At 38.4% G+C, this 18,754-nt stretch overlaps 1 protein-coding gene across 1 annotated transcript in view; it reads right to left on the bottom strand.

The window, feature by feature from the left end:
* SRGAP1 (SLIT-ROBO Rho GTPase activating protein 1) overlaps positions 1 to 18,754 on the bottom strand; it is a 280,442-nt gene that overhangs the window by 26,461 nt on the left and 235,227 nt on the right. The window contains exon 16 of the mRNA XM_082635779.1: positions 1,738 to 1,843. Within this exon, the coding sequence (XP_082491905.1) occupies positions 1,738 to 1,843 (106 nt within the window). The remainder of the gene's footprint in view (positions 1 to 1,737; positions 1,844 to 18,754) is intronic.

The following is an 18,754-nucleotide window of genomic DNA, read 5'->3' as shown; positions in this document are numbered from 1 at the left end:
GTTAAATACATGTTTTGATTTTACAATTAAAAGAGAATAGTTTCTTTTCCCAAAATTCCTGTCCCAAGCATCCTATCCTAGAGGCTGGGCCTTGCCTCTGCATGAAGGCAGATGAAGGGGGCCAAGGGGCATCTTTGGGCAGAAATGCTGGAAGCAATGCCAACCATCTGACTAATGGCACGGTGGCCATTCTGTTGAGATACACAGTGAATTAGATTCAGGTTTTGAGAACTTTCTTGATTCATGGTCAGTCTGCTTTCCTAATCCATTGTGGTTTATTCGTTCACAGTTGGTTTCGCTCAGGTGTATCAGGAAAATTTGGTAGGGACAGCATGGAGAGGACCAGCAGGAATGCAAGGTGCTCCATGTTGGGGAAGGAGAGGCACATGCAATTAAAGGTGCAGATGGCAAACCTTCAGAGTTTTACAACTGCCTGGGTGACTTGGCTTATTTAAAGGTAAAAATTTACAGGATGTATTTAACCTAAAATAGTTTATACCCATCTCTCTAGATACTGCTAATTTCCAGGGGTGACTTCTGTACAAATGTCACTTGTGAATGCTTTAGCTCCATTCTGTATGGTTCCTTGCCAGTATTTCCCTATTTTAGGATACTTGGCTTGCAGGGGGTCAGCCTGAATGGGTATGACTTCAGGAAGAGTTAGCAGGGTTATAATAAATCCCCATGGCTTTTAAGAACTTAAAATTTCCAATGAAATAGAGAAGAGAAAATATCCTAATTTTAAGAAAGGAGAATTCACGCTGGAGTGAGAAAGCATTTCCCCAAGCTTACTCTGCCTGGATTTTTAATTTCCAGTTATTTAACTGAAACACTGAAGTGCAAGGGGGCTCTTAGATAGGACCTGGGGAAGATGTTCTTATAATGGAGCCCATGTATCTACAAGTGACCCAACCGAAAATCAAGTTGCCTACATTAAAAGAGTAAAGTTTCCTTGAAAATAATGCAGTGATTTTTAAGATTTCTGTTGCATTGTTTTATTTATTTATTTTTGTTTTTTTTGTTTTGTTTTTGCGGTACGTGGGCCTCTCACTGCTGTGGCCCCTCCCGTTGCAGAGCACAGGCTCCGGACGCGCAGGCTCAGCTGCCATGGCTCACGGGCCCAGCCGCTCCGCGGCACGCGGGACCCTCCCGGACCGGGGCACGAACCCGTGTCCCCTGCATCGGCAGGCAGACCCCTAACCACTGCGCCACCAGGGAAGCCCTGTTGCATTGTTTTAGAGAATGTTTTAGAAATATCATCTTTTTGACAAGGTCTCATTATACTGAATTTGCAGAAAATTCTTTTTTGGATTTGTGTGTAAATCTCACCTACACTTTCCCTCCTTCCCTGACTACAGCTTTAAAAATCACAGAAATTTTCTGCAGTGAGCAGGTGGTTTACATCATTTTAACAAAACATTTATGACATTGGCTTTGGATGGAAGTTGGAAAAACACGTAATTCACTGAAAAGTGCTCTTTTTAGTAATACTTGTATATTTTTGCAATTATGGCCACAGTTCCTGCATCTGGCGACAAGGCTTATTTAAGGTAGGTCACACAATGACTTTGATCTGCTGAGGAAAAATGCACCTTCAGTCTCTATTCAATCATTTCCTCTTCAACTCTGCTGATAAATGGAACCCAATGTACATGCTACAGAATCCAAGAACAGAGAACTCAGAGGGGTGCAAATGGAATTAAGATGAGCATTTTGGCAGAGAATTATGGTACTTACTGATTGAGGAAGGCAAAGAGGTACCTCATCACTATAAGGACCGACCTGGGCAAGGTCAGGAGGAGTTTGCGGATGTGAAGCGCCCTCTCATAGAGATTATCTATTCCTATAGACAGAAGAGCACATGATCAGGATGCTTTCAATGGCCACATTTAAAGCAGAACGCTCTAGCACCCAAATTTCAGGTACATATTTGAACATAAGCAATACTTTGCCTTTGGGTGAGATGCAGTCGTAACCAATAAAGCAAATAAGTGATCAGCTTGGGTGTACCACCATTTCCGAGGGTGTCTCCTCTGACCCATCACTGTTTTCTGATTTCCGTGGTCTTGGCCTTTAGCAACTTAGAGCCTTCTGGATTTAAAAATCATTTTTCACTTGCTGCTGTTTCTACATTTTGCATCTGATATGGTTTAAACTCCTTTTTGCTGCATGTTAACTCAGGTAACTTTTTTGGGACATGACACCTCTCCCTCTCCATGATTCATTAATTCATCATATATTTGTCTTTTACTATTATTCAGGCAATGTGCCAGGTTTTGAATCTCCTCTTCCTCAAAACTATCCAAATATTTTATTTATATGACCTTTTACCTTGTATTATATTATTTCATCAAATTTTAAAAATAAATATTTTAGGAGAGCCCTACTAGGTTTCAAGCACTAAGTTAGGCATTAGAAATACCTTAGTGATATGATTCCTGCTCTCACAGAACTTTTGCCCTGGTGTTTATAGTTATATATTTCCTTATCCTGTTTTCCCTGTGGGATGGTGAGCTCCCTGAACAGAAGGTGACCTTGGACTTCCTAGTATTATTTTACCTCTTTATTAGGAATATAAATTGTCCAAAGCTTCTCAATACTAAAGTGTTGTGAATAACAGCAAAAAGGTTAGTGCTAATAATCCATTTTCTGTATACTGGTCTACATTTTACAACGCATTTTCACATTTGTTATCTAATTTAATGCAAAAAACAATACAGTGGCATAGGCAGGGCAGGCAGTAGCATCGCCATTCAATGGATTAGCAGAATGAGCACTGGGTAAGTGGCTTACCCAAGGTCAGCTGGCTAGAAAGGTGGAACTAGAATTAGAAACTGTTTTCTTTTTTTTTTTTGCGGTACGCAGGCCTCTCACTGACGTGGCCTCTCCCATTGCTGAGCACAGGCTCCAGACACGCAGGCTCAGCGGCCATGGCTCACGAGCCCAGCCGCTCCGCGGCATGTGGGATCTTCCCAGACTGGGGCACGAACCCGTGTCCCCTGCATCGGCAGGCGGACTCTTAACCACTGCACCACCAGGGAAGCCCTAGAAACTGTTTTCTATTTCATAAGTCTGGCTATCTTTCTTGGATTTCAAAGTACCTTTATAAAGTATAACTTTAAAAAAAATTATTTATTTTTGGCTGCATTGGGTCTTCGTCACTGCACGCAGGCTTTCTCTAGTTGCGGCAAGCAGGGGCTACTCTTCGTTGCGGTGCACAGGCTTCTCATTGCAGTGGCTCCTCTTGTTGTGGAGCACAGGCTCTAGGCGCACCGGCTTCAGTAGTTGTGGCTCCCGGGGTCTAGAGCACAGGCTCAGTAGTTGTGGCACACGGGCTTAGTTGCTCCGCGGCATGTGGGATCTTCCTGGACCAGGGATCGAACCCATGTCCCCTGCACTGGCAGGTGGATTCTTAACCACTGTGCCACCAGGGAAGTCCCTATAAAGTATAACTTTGAAGATATCCAATAAGCATACATTTGAGAAAAATATTTCAGACTATTTCAAAAACATTTTGAAGCTTACTATGATTTAATGTTACTACACTGTTCTTAATTGCTCTTGAGATAATCATATATCCTACTTGAAAATCTCAGGCTTCTACCACTACAGCCAATTGATTCTCCTCCCACTTCTCAGGTTTTTGGACCCTCTCCCATCCATGAATGTGGTTATCCTTTAAGGATCTCTACTTGGTTCTCTTCCATGGCAACCTCATCCAGTCTCAAGGTTAGGACCATCACGTCTATGAAGATGGTATCTTTGCTTCATTTTTCTCCCTTGTCTGGGACATAAGTCCTATTGTTTTTACCACTGGATATCTCACTGCTAACTTCCTAACTGAAGTCTTTATTATTTCTAACTTGGACCATCATAATACTCTCTTAACTCAAGTTTCCCTTTCTAATTCCTCTTAAACCAGCAGTTCTTAACCTTGACTTGGAATCACTTGGGAAGATTTTATTAAAAGGCTGATGCCTGAGATTCTTTTATGCGGCCAAGGTTGAGAACCACTGCCTGAATTACTCATGCCAAGCCTCATTTCCCTGGAATCCTGAGTGCTGACTCCAGCTGCTTTCCACTTATTATCAAACCACCATGTTAATAAGGTATTTTATTTTTTCATTTATTTTCCACAGGTGAAAAGATGGGGAAAAAATATTAGGAATATTCTCACTTAACCAATGAGGAGTTTGCAAAACAACAAATAGTTTATCAGGATTCCTGGGAAAAATCACTTTCATTCCCAACTTTGAGTATGCTGTAGCTGGAACTGTAGCTAACATCTTTGAGAAAATGGATTTCAGAAACTCTCAAAAAGAATGTAAGTCAACACTCTATGAAATAAATCACAGCAAGATCCTTTCTGACCCACCTCCTAGAGGAATGGAAATAAAAACAAAAATAAACACATGGGACCTAATGAAACTTAAAAAAGCTTCTGCACAGCAAAGGAAACCATAAACAAGATGAAAAGACAACCCTCAGAATGGGAGAAAATATTTGCAAATGAAGCAACTGACAAAGGATTAATCTCCAAAAGATATAAGCAGCTCATGCAGCTCAATATCAAAAAAACAAACAACCCAATCCAAAAATGGGCAGAAGACCTAAATAGACATTTCTCCAAAGAAGATATACAGACTGCCAACAAACACATGAAAGGATGTTCAACGTCACTAATCATTAGAGAAATGCAAATCAAAACTACAATGTGGTATCACCTCACACCGGTCAGAATGGCCATCATCAAAAAATCTACAAACAATAAATGCTGGAGAGGGTGTGGAGAAAAGGGAACCTTCTTGCACTGTTGGTGGGAATATAAACTGATACAGCCACTATGGAGAACAGTATGGAGGTTCCTCAAAAAAACTGAAAATAAAACTACCATATGACCCAGCAATCCCACTACTGGGCATATACCCTGAGAAAACCATAATTCAAAAAGAGTAATGTACCACAATGTTCACTGCAGCACTATTTACAATAGCCAGGACATGGAAGCAACCTAAGTGTCCATCGACAGATGAATGGATAAAGAAGATGTGGCACATATATACAATGGAATATTACTCAGCCATAAAAAGAAATGAAATTGAGTTGTTTGTAGTGAGATGGATGGACCTAGAGTCTGTCATACAGAGTGAAGTAAGTCAGAAAGAGGAAAACAAATACCGTATGCTAACACAAATATATGGAATCTAAAAAAAAAAAAGGTTCTGAAGAACCTAGGGGCAGAACAGGAATAAAGATGTAGACATAGAGAATGGACTTGAGGACACAGGGATGGGGAAGGGTAAGCTGGGACGAAGTGAGAGAGTGGCATGGACATATATACACTACTGAATGTAAAACAGATAGCTAGTGGGAAACAGCCGCATAGCACAGGGAGATCAGCTCGGTGCTTTGTGACCACCTAGAGGGGTGGGATAGGGAGGGTGGGAGGGAGATGCAAGAGGGAGGGGATATTGGGATATATGTATATGTATAGCTGATTCACTTTGTTATACAGCAGAAACTAACACAACATTGTAAAGAAATTATACTCCAATAAAGATGTTAAAAAAAAAGCATAAAAAAAAAAAGAATGTAAGTCAAACACAAGGACCTACTGTAGAGCATAGGGAACTATATTCAATATCTTGTAATAAACCATAATGGAAAAGAATCTGAAAAAAAATATAACCGAATCACTTTGCTGTACACCTGAAACTAATGCAATATTGTAAATCAACTATACTTCGATAAAAAAATAAAAAATAAAAAAAGAGAAAAAAGAATGTAAGTCAAACATTATCATCCAATGAACATTTTTGTAACACAATTTTTCAACATAAACTTATAACTAATAATAGTGTAATTTCAGTAATATTGAAGTAAAACATTTATATTCTGCTTTTTTATTTGTAAAGTATTTCAAAATGGAAAAAATTACAATACTATGAACAAGGTAAGTCAGTGTCACATCTATCAAGGATAAGCACTTTGTTTAATATACTTTCCAGACAATGGTCTTGACTTTTTTCTGAAAAAGGGGAATAAGAGGCTTTAAAAGAAGTTGTTAAACAGGTGCATAAGTTTACTAAGGTCACAAGAACTCAGTAATCAAGTTATCAACATTTCCACCTAATTCAGTCTCAAGAGTGTCAGTAGGACCAAAACATGTCCCAGGGCAATTGGTTTATCTTTCATGACAACTTCATGGGACACTTGAAGAACCCACATTGTACAGAGAGGGAAGACGAAATACCTACAGATGATTTGCAAGGCATTGAGAGTTTGGTGGAGTGAATTTTGCATCTATAAATGCTATATAGGTTTAGGCATAGTTGGATTATTGTTTCATATCTGAAAGTAACTGGTTAAAAGTTTATTATCTAAGATAACTGACTTTTTAAAGTATGACTGTTGTTGCTGCTTTAAGGTAAGGATAAAAAGATGATTTAGCATACTTGTATATAGAAAGACTATCTCAAAAAACAAACGAAAACTCTCAAAGGTGAAATTATACAGATTATGACCCATTATTAAAAGTAAACATTGAGATTATCATCTATTCCTTTGGTCATTAAAAAATTTGCATAAATAATTTTATATCATACCTCAAGCCAAACAATTACAATATTTAATATATATCTATAGATATTAAATTGTAAAAAGGAACTGTCCCATTAATGGGCCCTCTGATTGGCAATACCCTTTACTCTCTTCCAGCCACATATAAAGTCATATAGGGGTTATGATTAAGAACAAAGTAGCAAAAAAACTTTTACTATTGTTTACAGAAGATCTGGAGTGTTTCAGGAGTTAGGTCTACTGATTCTCCAACTAACCCTCAGTTTAAGGTTAAGGTTAATTATCAGGGAGAGGGTTTTAGCTTCTTAAAGCTAGTTTTGGGGTCCTAGAGTTAAAGCACAAAAGGAAAGGAAAGAATGCAAAAGGAACCACTCAATGTAGTATTGATCTTTAATATTTGTCAAATTCCATAGGGGGTCTGTTATTTTTAGGCTAGAAGAGAATACAGGTATTACTTCCAAAAGGCTTCATTTTAAATCAAGATCCTATTGTTTCTATTTCTGAGTTCTAAACTCAGTTCCCCTGCTCCTTAAAGGCAGTTTTTTTTTTTTTTTTTAATGGTTAAGAATCCGCCTGCCAGTACAGGGGACATGGGTTTGAGCTCTGGTCCGGGAAGATCCCACATACCACGGAGCAACTAAGACCGTGCACCATAACTACTGAGCCTGCGCTCTAGAGCCCGTGAACCACAACTACTGAAGCCCGTGCATCTAGACCCCGTGCTCAGCAACAATGAGAAGCCACCACAATGAGAAGACCGCGCACTGCAACAAAGAGTAGCCCCCGCTCAACACAACTAGAGAAAGCCTGCGCACAGCAACGAAGAGCCTACGCAGCCAAAAATAAATAAACAAACAAACAAACAAATAAATCTATTTTTAAAAAAAGAATTGGGGAACAGATATTTACATACCAATTTCATAGTAGCATTATTCATAATGGAAATAACCCAAATGTCCATTGATGGATGAGTGGATAAACAAAATGTGGTATGTATACACAATGAAATATTATTCAGCCTTATAAAGGAAGGAAACTCTAATATATGCTACAACAAGGATAAACCTTGAAGATGCTATGCTAAGTGAAGTGAAGTCAGACACAAAAAGCCATACATAAATACGGTATAATTCCACTTATATGAGGTACCTAGAGTAGTCAAGTTCCTAGAGACAGAAAGTAGAATGGTGGTTGTCAGAAGCTAGAGGGAGGGCGGAGTTTAATGGGTAGAGTCTCAGTACAGCATGATAAGAAAAATTCTGGAGATGGATGGTGGTAACAGTTGCAAAACAATGTGAACGTATTTAATGCCACTGAACTGTACATTTAAAAATGATTAAAATGGGGCTTCCCTGGTGGTGCAGTGGTTGAGAATCTGCCTGCCAATGCAGGGGACATGGGTTCGAGCCCTGGTCTGGGAAGATCCCACATGCCGCGGAGCAGCTAGCCCCGTGAGCCACAATTACTGAGCCTGCGCGTCTGGAGCCTGTGCTCCGCAACAGGAGAGGCCGCGATAATGAGAGGCCCGCACTCCGTGATGAGGAGTGGCCCCCACTTGCCGCAACTAGAGAAAGCCCTCGCACAGAAACGAAGACCCAACACAGCCATAAATAAATAAATAAAATTAAAAAAAAAGATTAAACTGGTAAATTTTACATTATGTCTATTTTACTGCAATAAAAAAAAGAATGGCAGAGGGGTGCTCTGTGAGATGCAAAGGAAGATTTCAGGAGAGAAAAGCAACAGGAATATAAAAAAGTGACACCAAGAAGACTAAATAAAATTATGTGAGGCAGGCATTCATAAACAAAAGCAAAACAGAATTGCTGGCATTTCTGAAGTAGGAGCAAATCAATGTCTCCCAAAGGCCAGACCACGACGGCTGTGAGCAGGACTCAGATGTTACCTGGCTGGCTGCTTAACAGGCTTGCAGCATGCCTCCTACAGGAATAGCACTCTTGTGTAAATGACTCATTAACTCTCCTGAGTCCAGTTGGCGGGTCAAAATTTATGGTTGCTACAGATACTCTGATTAACGTGCATTCCCCCCTGGCTCTGAGCGTGGCAATACATGGTCTTTCACAATTTTATGCTGCATGAAAAGATGGATCTTTCCTTCTCCTCAGAAAAGTCATCAGTGAGGAAAATCAGTATTTCATCTGGATTTCTTTTATGATGGCCTTTGTTTCCACATTTCAGCATCTCATGTAATTAGGTAAAAGTGGCATTCATCCAATTTCGGTCACATGCTCAAAGCTCCCTAGGCTAATTTATGTTCTTTCCCTAGCATTGCAAGGTTCCCATGTCAGGATGCCAACTTGACAGCATGGGGGTTTGACACGTCTATGTAAACGTGTGTGGAAAATTCACCACCAAACACAAGTGGATTCAGAAAACGGCAAAAAGTTCAAATGGCCATTCCTCTGAAAATATCAGTTCTTCTGTGGCACTATTTGTAAAAGTGTTTGTCAGAAAACAAGTAAGATAACACAAGATGCAAATTTATCCTTAAGTATAAAGACAGGGAAGGAAATTCCTGATGGCCATATTTAGAAATGGCTTATGTAAGAGCAGGTACACAAATATTTCTGAGCTCCATAGCCCAACAAGCAGTAATCAAGGGGAATTTAACATTTCCAGGGTATTTTTAGGTTCAGTGTTAGATTCTAATAATGTCAAGGTATCAATCAGTTGTGTGTAATAGTGTATGTGCGCGAATGAAAGGAAAAGAGAAAAACAGATGTTCTAGTACATTTGGATGGATCTTAGCTTAGCCTTGAGATGATTTACCAGCTGTTCTTCTAGGTAAGAAGTGAACTGCTTGTAAATCTCTCTAATTAACCATTAATAGATTTGGATTCTGTGAATTAAGCCATTGTGCTCTTTCCTAGTTAACTAGCAACACTGTAGATATAAATATATAAATAATGTCTCTCCTGCTGAATTACCATATTGAGGTTAGTAAAGAAACTGAGTCTTAGCTTAGGAAACCTTACCTGTTCAGTTCCAATACTAAGCCTATTAAACATTTTTAAGGAGAAAAGGCATCTTTGAGAAAATCATTATAAGGCATGAAACAGAAATTTATAGAGTTCAGAGAGAAAACTACCATGTATGGCAGAAAAGCCAAAAGAATTTTTAGCAACAAAAATATACACTGGAGTGCCAGGAAAAGAGTTCAAAAGATTTTTACATAAAACGATCAGATACGGGCAAACAAATTTATGTACCGAGAGGTTCATCATGGTATTTTTGTATAATTGCAAAATCACTGGAAACAACCTAAATTTCTAAAACTAGGGGATTTGTTAAATAAAAACCATTATATGGACACTAAAAACTATGTTTTGAAAAATACTTAGTGATGTGGGAAAATGTTAATAACATCATTAAATTTAAAAAGTTTAAAGAAGAGCAAATATGTTATAATTTTTTTTTTGTATGTGTGTGTTACGCGGGCCTCTCACTGTTGTGGCCTCTCCCGTTGCAGAGCACAGGCTCTGGACGCACAGGCTCAGCAGCCATGGCTCACGGGCCCAGCCGCTCCACGGCATGTGGGATCTTCCTGGACCGGGGCACGAACCCGTGTCCCCTGCATCAGCAGGTGGACTCTCAACCACTGCGTCACCAGGGAAGCCCATGTTATAATTTTTAATAACAGATTTATTGAGATATAATTCACGTATTTGGAGTGTAAAATTCAATGGTCTTTAGTACACTCAGAATTGAGCAACCATAACTTCAGTCAATTATAGAACATTTTCATCATCTCTAAGAGAAATCTTACATTCACTAGCAGTCATTTGGTATGATACAGTTTTTATCAAAAGTATGTAGTTATGGTATATCTACATAATGGAATATTATTTGACAATTTAAAAAAGTGCTGACACATGCTGCAACATGGATGAACCTTGAAGACATGCTAAATGAATTAATCCAGTCACAAAAGACCACATATTGTATAATTCAATTTATATGAAATGGCCAGAATAGGTAAATATAGAGAAGGTAGATTAGTGGTTGTCTAGAGCTGAGGTTGGTGGTGGTTATGAGTAAATGGGAAGTGTTTGCTAATTGGGATTTCTCTTTGGAGTCAGGAAAGTGTTCTCAAATTGATTGTGGTGATTTTCATAATCCTGTGAATATACTAAAACCACTGAATTATGGATAAATTGTACGGTATGAGAATTGTGTCTCAATAAGCTGCTTTAAAAAGTACATAGGTATATATATATATAGAAAAAAAGTCTGGGAAGATATTAAAAAGGTTAATATTATCTTTGTGCAGAAGAATTATAGATGATTTGTTTTACTTATTTTCTAATTTTCTATAGTAATCACATATTAGTTGCATATTAAACAATTATTTTTAAAAAACACTGATTGGCTATTTGATGATTTTAAGGAATTACTGCTATTTTTTTAAGGTATGAGAATAGTATTGTGGCTATGTTGTATAAAAAAAAGAAAAGAACTGTCATTTCCCAGAGACACACACACAGATGAAATGATCGATGTCAGAGGGATGATATAAGGGGTATACGTGGGACAAGACTGGCTAAGAAATGGAAATTGTTAAAGTGGGGTGATTATATTTATATTATTTATACATAAATATATCTTTCTGTATCCTTTTGTAGATGTTTGAAATTTTCTACAATAAATAAGTCAAAAGGAAGGTAGGTTACAAATAGGAGAGTACAGTTCCACTTTGTTTTTTGTTTTTTTTTAAAGTGGTAAAAACAGATTTTATTTAGAAGCTATTGCAACATGGGAAAAGAGACCTCAGTCTAGAACTGCAGTCAGTTCCAAAGACAGCATGGGCAAGTGGGGATTTATACCACTTTGGCTTTTAAAAACAGTTGTGACCTAAATGTCCATGGACAGATGAATGGATAAAGAAGATGTGGTACATATACACAATGGAACACTACTCAACCATAAAAAAGAACGAAATAATGCCATTTGCAGCAACATGGATGCAACTAGAGATTATCATACTAAGTGAAGTAAGTCAGAAAGAGAAGGACAAATACCATATGTTATCACTTATATGTGGAAACTAAAATATGACACAAATGAACCTATTTACGAAATAGAAACAAAATCAGGGACATAGATGATAGACTGGTGATTGCCAAGGGGGAGGGAGGTGGGAGAGGGTAGGAATGGGAGTCTGGGATTAGGAGATGTAAACTGTTATATACAGAATGGATAAACAACAAGGTCCTACCGTATAGCACAGGCAACTATATTCAATATCCTGTGATAAACCATAATGGAAAAGAATATGAAAAAGAATGTATATATAACTTGAGTCACTTTGCTGTACAGCAGTAATTAACACAACAGTGTAAATCAGCTATACTTCAATTAAAAAAAAAACAAAAAAACAGTTGTTGGCTTCCCTGGTGGCGCAGTGGTTGGGGGTCCGCCTGCTGATGCAGGGGACATGGGTTCGTGCCCTGGTCTGGGAGGATCTCACATGCCGTGGAGCGGCTGGGCCTGTGAGCCATGGCCGCTGAGCCTGCGTGTCTGGAGCCTGTGCTCCGTGGCGGGAGAGGCCAAGGCGGTGGGAGGCCCGCGTACCGCAGAAAAAAAAAAACCAAACAAACAAAAACAAAAAAAAACAGTTGTGTGTGTATATGAATATAAACGATCAGAATGTGTACACACTATTGATTCTCTTTGGGTAGTGGCATTATGGATGACAATATTTTGTTCTATGTGCTTTTAAGATATTTTTCAAGTTTTCTACAATGACTACATGTTGGTTTGGTGATAGGTTAAAAAATCTGCCCTCCTAAAAAAGTTTGCTTGTGTCCAAACAGTCCCCTAAATAATAACACATAATGAAGTGCAAATGTTTCCACAGTACACGGACATTTCAGAAGCTGCCCAGACTGTGTGGGTATGATCTGGAGCATTCACAAAACCATTCACAAAGTGGATGGTTTACAAAAAAAAACAAAAACAAAAACAAATCCTTGGGTGAGAAATGGAGATAGTATCAAGCTTATTTCAAATTTAGACTGTCTTTGATGTCTTCATCCAGATAAGTAATTTTTAAAAAGAAATTTATAGTGAATTGGGGATGAATAGTGCACACTAAAAAAAAAGAAAGAGAGAGAGAATGCTAAGACAAATTCCCTTTTACTACACTTGCAAGCAAGCTTCCAAAGAACATGGTATTAGGGACATAAAAATGGCACAATAATAACTCACCACACACACATACAAATCTTTCCCCAAACAATTCAAAAGTAGGTAAGCAAAAGGTAGTACGTGTTCCAGAGATGTATGTAAACTCTTAGAAAAGATGAAAAGGGAAGTTTTTCTATACAATATAACTATCACATGAAATTACCTTAATAGGGAAAATCAAATCCAATTATGGTGATGCTAGAAGATGACATGGATAAAGCAATCAATCTCCATGAAACCTCTCTCTCTGCTAACCCTTCTAAATCTTTTGCTTCTATCACACACTTAGATTGCATTTATTTGTAAATGTCTTATCTCCTCTAGTAGATTTTAAACCTCCTGAATGCAAAAATCAAGTCTTTGAATCCTGAGAAAGTTTTGCAACATTGTAGGCAATTAATCAACGGTCCAAATCATTAAAAGTTTGTAATATCAATGAAAGGATATAATCATGAATGACATATTATACCATTTTCAAATAATTCACAGACAATCCAAGAAAAAAGAGATATATCATGGTCACATGGTAAGAGAAAATGCATGCCTAAAGATACATCAATAATAGCCAGGAACCCCCTTTTAAATAGATTAGATGTTGGAAGAAAGGGGGGTGTTATATATAGTGCCAGTAAGTGTTCTTGAAAAACATCCCATTCTGTAAAATTATGCACTAAAAATAATAGGACTTATAATAATGTAGGGTTGGGACAGACTAGTCAACATCTACTAAACTCTGTAATTAGAGCACTAACAAAAACATTAAAGATACGACTTAAATTACTAGCAAGTTAAATCTCTACTGGTGTGTGCACCTAGCATCCTTAGTGGCCTTAATCCCTGGGGACTCCTGCTTCTATGAGATGTCGGTCCTGGAGGGTATTCATTTCCACTAGAGACTATTTTCATAAAAATTAGCCCAAGGATATTAACCCATTTTTTTCCATTAATCCATTGTTTAAATACAGGGGGAAATGTCTCTGCAGCATCTTTATTTGCACCTACAGCATTTCATATAAGGCACTCCTTGCATAAAAGAAAGATATCTGGAGAGTTTAGAAGGATGGGACTGGAGTCGGAAGACAACTGCTCAGACTGCCAGAGCACCCTGGTCGCTGTTCCACATTAGATGCTTAGAAGGCTAAATCAAGAGTGTTGGAGGAGGAACTGTAGAGCTGGGCTTTTTCCTGGACCTGGACTTACCTCTTCAATGGCTAGGTGGCTGACAGAGTCTTGGTGCTCCAGCCGGGTGTCAGGCCTGAGCCTCTGAGGTGGGAGAGCCGAGTTCAGGACTCGGTCCACCAGAGACCTCCCAGCCCCACGTAATATCAAATGGCAAAAGCTCTCTGAGATCTCCAACTAAGCGCTAAGACCCAGCTCCACTCAACGACCGGAAAGTACAGTGCTGGACACCCTATGCCAAACAACTAGCAAGACAGCTCCACCCATTAGCAGAGAGGCTGCCTAAAATCATAATAAGCTCACAGACACCCCCAAACACACCACCGGATGTGGTTCTGCCCACCAGAAAGACAAGATCCAGCCTCATCCACCAGAACACAGGCACTAGTCCCCTCCACCAGGAAGCCTACACAACCCACTGAACCAACCTTAGCCACTGGGGGCAGACACGAAAAACAACAGGAACTATGAACCTGCAGCCTGCAGAAAGGAGACCCCAAACACAGTATGTTAAGCAAAATGATAAGACAGAGAAACACACAGCAGATAAGGAGCAAGGTAAAAACCCACCAGACCAAACAAATGAAGAGGAAATAGGCAGCCTACCTGGAAAAGAATTCAGAGTAATGATAGTAAAGATGATCCAAAATCTTGGAAATAGAATGGAGAAAATACAAGAAACGATTAACAAGGACCTAGAAGAACTAAAGAGCAAACAAACAGTGATGAACAACACAATAAATGAAATTAAAAATTCTCTAGAAGGGATCAATAGCAGAATAACTGAGGCAGAAGAACGGATAAGTGACCTGGAAGATAAAATAGTAGAAATAACTACCACAGAGAAGAATAAAGAAAAAAGAATGAAAAGAATTGAGGACAGTCACAGAGACCCCTGAGACAACATTAAATGCACCAACATTCGAATTATAGGGGTCCCAGAAGATGAAGAGAAAAAGAAAGGGACTGAGAAAATATTTGAAGAGATTATAGTTGAAAACTTCCTTAATACGGGACAGGAAATAGTCAATCAAGTCCAGGAAGCACAGAGAGTCCCATACAGGATAAATCCAAGGAGAAACATGCCAAGACACATATTAATCAAGCTATCAAAAATTAAATACAAACAAAAAATATTAAAAGCAGCAAGAGAAAAGCAACAAATAACATACAAAGGAATCCCTATAAGATTAACAGCTGATCTTTCAGCAGAAACTCTGCAAGCCAGAAGGGAGTGGCAGGACATATTTAAAGAGATGGAAGAGAAAAACCTACAACCAACATTACTCTACCCAGCAAGGATCTCATTCAGATTTGACAGAGAAATTAAAACCTTTACAGACAAGCAAAAGCTAAGAGAATTCAGCACCATCAAACCAGCTTTACAACAAATGCTAAAGGAACTTCTCTAGGCAGGAAACACAGGAGAAGGAAAAGACCTACAATAACAAACCCAAAATGATTAAGAAAATGGTAATAGGAACACACATATCGATAACTACCTTAAATGTAAATGGATTAAACGTTCCAACCATTAAGACACAGACTGGCTGAATGGATACAAAAACAAGACCCATATATATGCTGTCTACAAGAGACCCACTTCAGACCTAGGGACACATACAGTCTGAAAGTGAGGGGATGGAAAAAGATATTCCATGCAAATGGAGATCAAAAGAAAGTTGGAGTAGCACTTCTCATATCAGACAAAATAGACTTTAAAAATAAAGGCTATTACAAGAGACAAAGAAGGACACTACATAATGATCAAGGGATCAATCCAAGAAGAAGATATAACAATTATAAATATTTATGCACCCAACATAGGAGCACCTCAATACTTACGGCAAATGCTAACAGCCATAAAAGGGGAAATTGACAGTAACACAATCATAGTAGGGGAGTTTAACACCCCACTTTCACCAATGGACAGATCATCCAAAATGAAAATAAATAAGGAAACACAAGCTTTAAATGATACATTAAACAAGATGGACTTAATTGATATTTATAGGACGTTCCATCCAAAAACAACACAATACACTTTCTTCTCAAGTGCTCAGGAACATTCTCCAAGAAAAATCATATCATGGGTCACAAATCAAGCCTTGGTAAATTTAAGAAAATTGAAATCGTATGAAGTATCTTTTCTGACCTCAATGTTATTAGACTAGTTATCAATTACAGGAAAAAATCTGTAAAAAATACAAACACATGGAGGCTAAACAATACACTACTAAATAACCAAGAGATCACTGAAGAAATCAAAGAGGAAATAAAAAAATACCTAGAAATAAATGACAATGAAAACATGACGACCCAAAACCTACAGGATGCAGTAAAAGCAGTTCTAACAGGGAAGTTTATAGCAATACAATCCTACCTTAAGAAACAAGAAACATCTCAAATAAACAACCTAACTTTACACCTAAAGCAATTAGAGAAAGAAGAACAAAAACACTCCAAAGATAGCAGAAGGAAAGAAATCATAAAGATCAGATCAGAAATAAATGAAAAAGAAATGAAGGATATGATAGCAAAATCAATAAAACTAAAAGCTGGTTCTTTGAGAAGATAAACAAAATTGATAAACCATTAGCCAGACTCATCAAGAAAAAAAGGGAGAAGACTCAAATCAATAGAATTAGAAATGAAAAAGGAGAAGTAACAACTGACACTGCAGAAATACAAAGATCATGAGAGATTACTACAAGCAATTCTATGCCAATAAAATGGACAACCAGGAAGAAATGGATAAATTCGTAGAAATGCACAACCTTCCGAGACTGAACCAGGAAGAAATAGAAAATATAAACAGACCAATCACAAGCACTGAAATTGAAACTGTGATTAAAAATCTTCCAATAGGACTTCCTGGTGGCGCAGAGGATGAGAGTCCGCCTGCCGATGCAGGGGACACGGGTTCGTGCCCCGGTCCGGGAAGATCCCACATGCCGCAGAGCAGCTGGGCCCGTGAGCCATGGCCGCTGAGCCTGCACATCCGGAGCCTGTGCTCCACAGCGGGAGAGGCCACAACAGTGAGAGGCCCGCGTACCGCAAAAAAAAAAAAAAAAAAAAAACTTCCAACAAACAAAAGCCCAGGACCAGATGGCTTCACAGGCAAATTCTGTCAAACATTTAGAGAAGAGCTAACACCTATCCTTCTCAAACTCTTCCAAAATATAGCAGAGGGAGGAACACTCCCAAACTCATTCTATGAGGCCACCATCACCCTGATACCAAAACCAAAGATGTCACACAAAAAAAACTACAGACCAGTATCACTGATGAACATAGATGCAAAAATCCTCCACAAAATACTAGCAAACAGAATCCAACAGCACATTAAAAGGATCATACACCATGATCAAGTGGGGTTTATCCCAGGAATGCAAGGATTCTTCAATATACGCAAATCAATCAATGTGATAAACCATATTAACAAACTGAAGGAGAAAAACCATGTGATCATCTCAATAGATGCAGAAAAAGCTTACAACAAAATTGAACACCCATTTATGATCAAAACAGTCCATAAAGTAGGCATAGAGGGAACCTACCTCAACATAATAAAGGCCATATATGACAAACCCACAGCCAACATCGTTCTCAATGGTGAAAAACTGAAAGCATTTCCACTAAGATCAGGAACAAGACAAGGTTGCCCACTCTCACCACTCTTACTAAACATAGTTTTGGAAGTTTTAGCCACTTCAATCAGAGAAGAAAAAGAAATAAAAGGAATCCAAATCGGAAAAGAAGAAGTAAAACTGTCACTGTTTGCAGATGACATGATACTATACATAGAGAATCCCAAAGATGCTACCAGAAAACTACTAGAGCTAATCAATGAATTTGGTGAAGTAGCATGATATAAAATTAATGCACAGATATCTCTTGCATTCCTGTACACTAATGATGAAAAATTTGAAAGAGAAAGTAAGGAAACACTCCCATTTACCATTGCAACAAAAGGAATAAAATACCTAGGAATAAACCTACCTAAGGAGACAAAAGACCTGTACTCAGAGAATTATAAGACACTGATGAAAGAAATTAAAGATGATACAAACAGATGGAGAGATATACCATGTTCTTGGATTGGAAGAATCAACATTGTGAAAATGACTCTACTACCCAAAGGAATCTACAGATTCAGTGCAATCCCTATCAAACTACCACTGGCATTTTTCACAGAACTAGAACAAAAAATTTCACAATTTGTATGGAAACACAAAAGACCTTGAATAGCCAAAGCAATCTTGAGAAAGAAAAACAGAGCTGGAGGAATCAGGCTCCTGGACTTCAGACTATACTACAAATCTGCAGTAATCAAGACAGTATGATACTGGCACAAAAACAGAAATATAGATCAATGGAACAGGATAGAAAGCCCAGAGATAAACCCACGCACATAGGGTCACCTTATCTTTGACAAAGGAGGCAAGAATATACAATGGAGAAAAGACAGCCTCTTCAATAAGTGGTGCTGGGAAAACTGGACAGCTACATGTAAAAGAATGAAATTAGAACATTTCCTAACACCATACACGAAAATAAACTCAAAATGGATTAAAGACCTAAATGTAAGGCCAGACACTATCAAACTCTTAGAGGAAAACATAGGCAGAACACTCTATGACATACATCACAGCAAGATCCTTTCAGACCCACCTCCTAGAGAAATGGAAATAAAAACAAAAAAAAGCAAATGGGACCTAATGAAACTTAAAAGCTTTTGCACAGCAAAGGAAACCAAAAACAAGACGAAAAGACAACCCTCAGAATG

Source organism: Mesoplodon mirus, assembly GCF_964341445.2.
Source record: "Mesoplodon mirus genome assembly, chromosome: 11".
NCBI lineage: Eukaryota > Metazoa > Chordata > Mammalia > Artiodactyla > Ziphiidae > Mesoplodon > Mesoplodon mirus.
The sequence above is the reverse complement of the archived record's forward strand: the minus strand, read 5'-3'. Positions and strand labels throughout refer to the sequence as shown.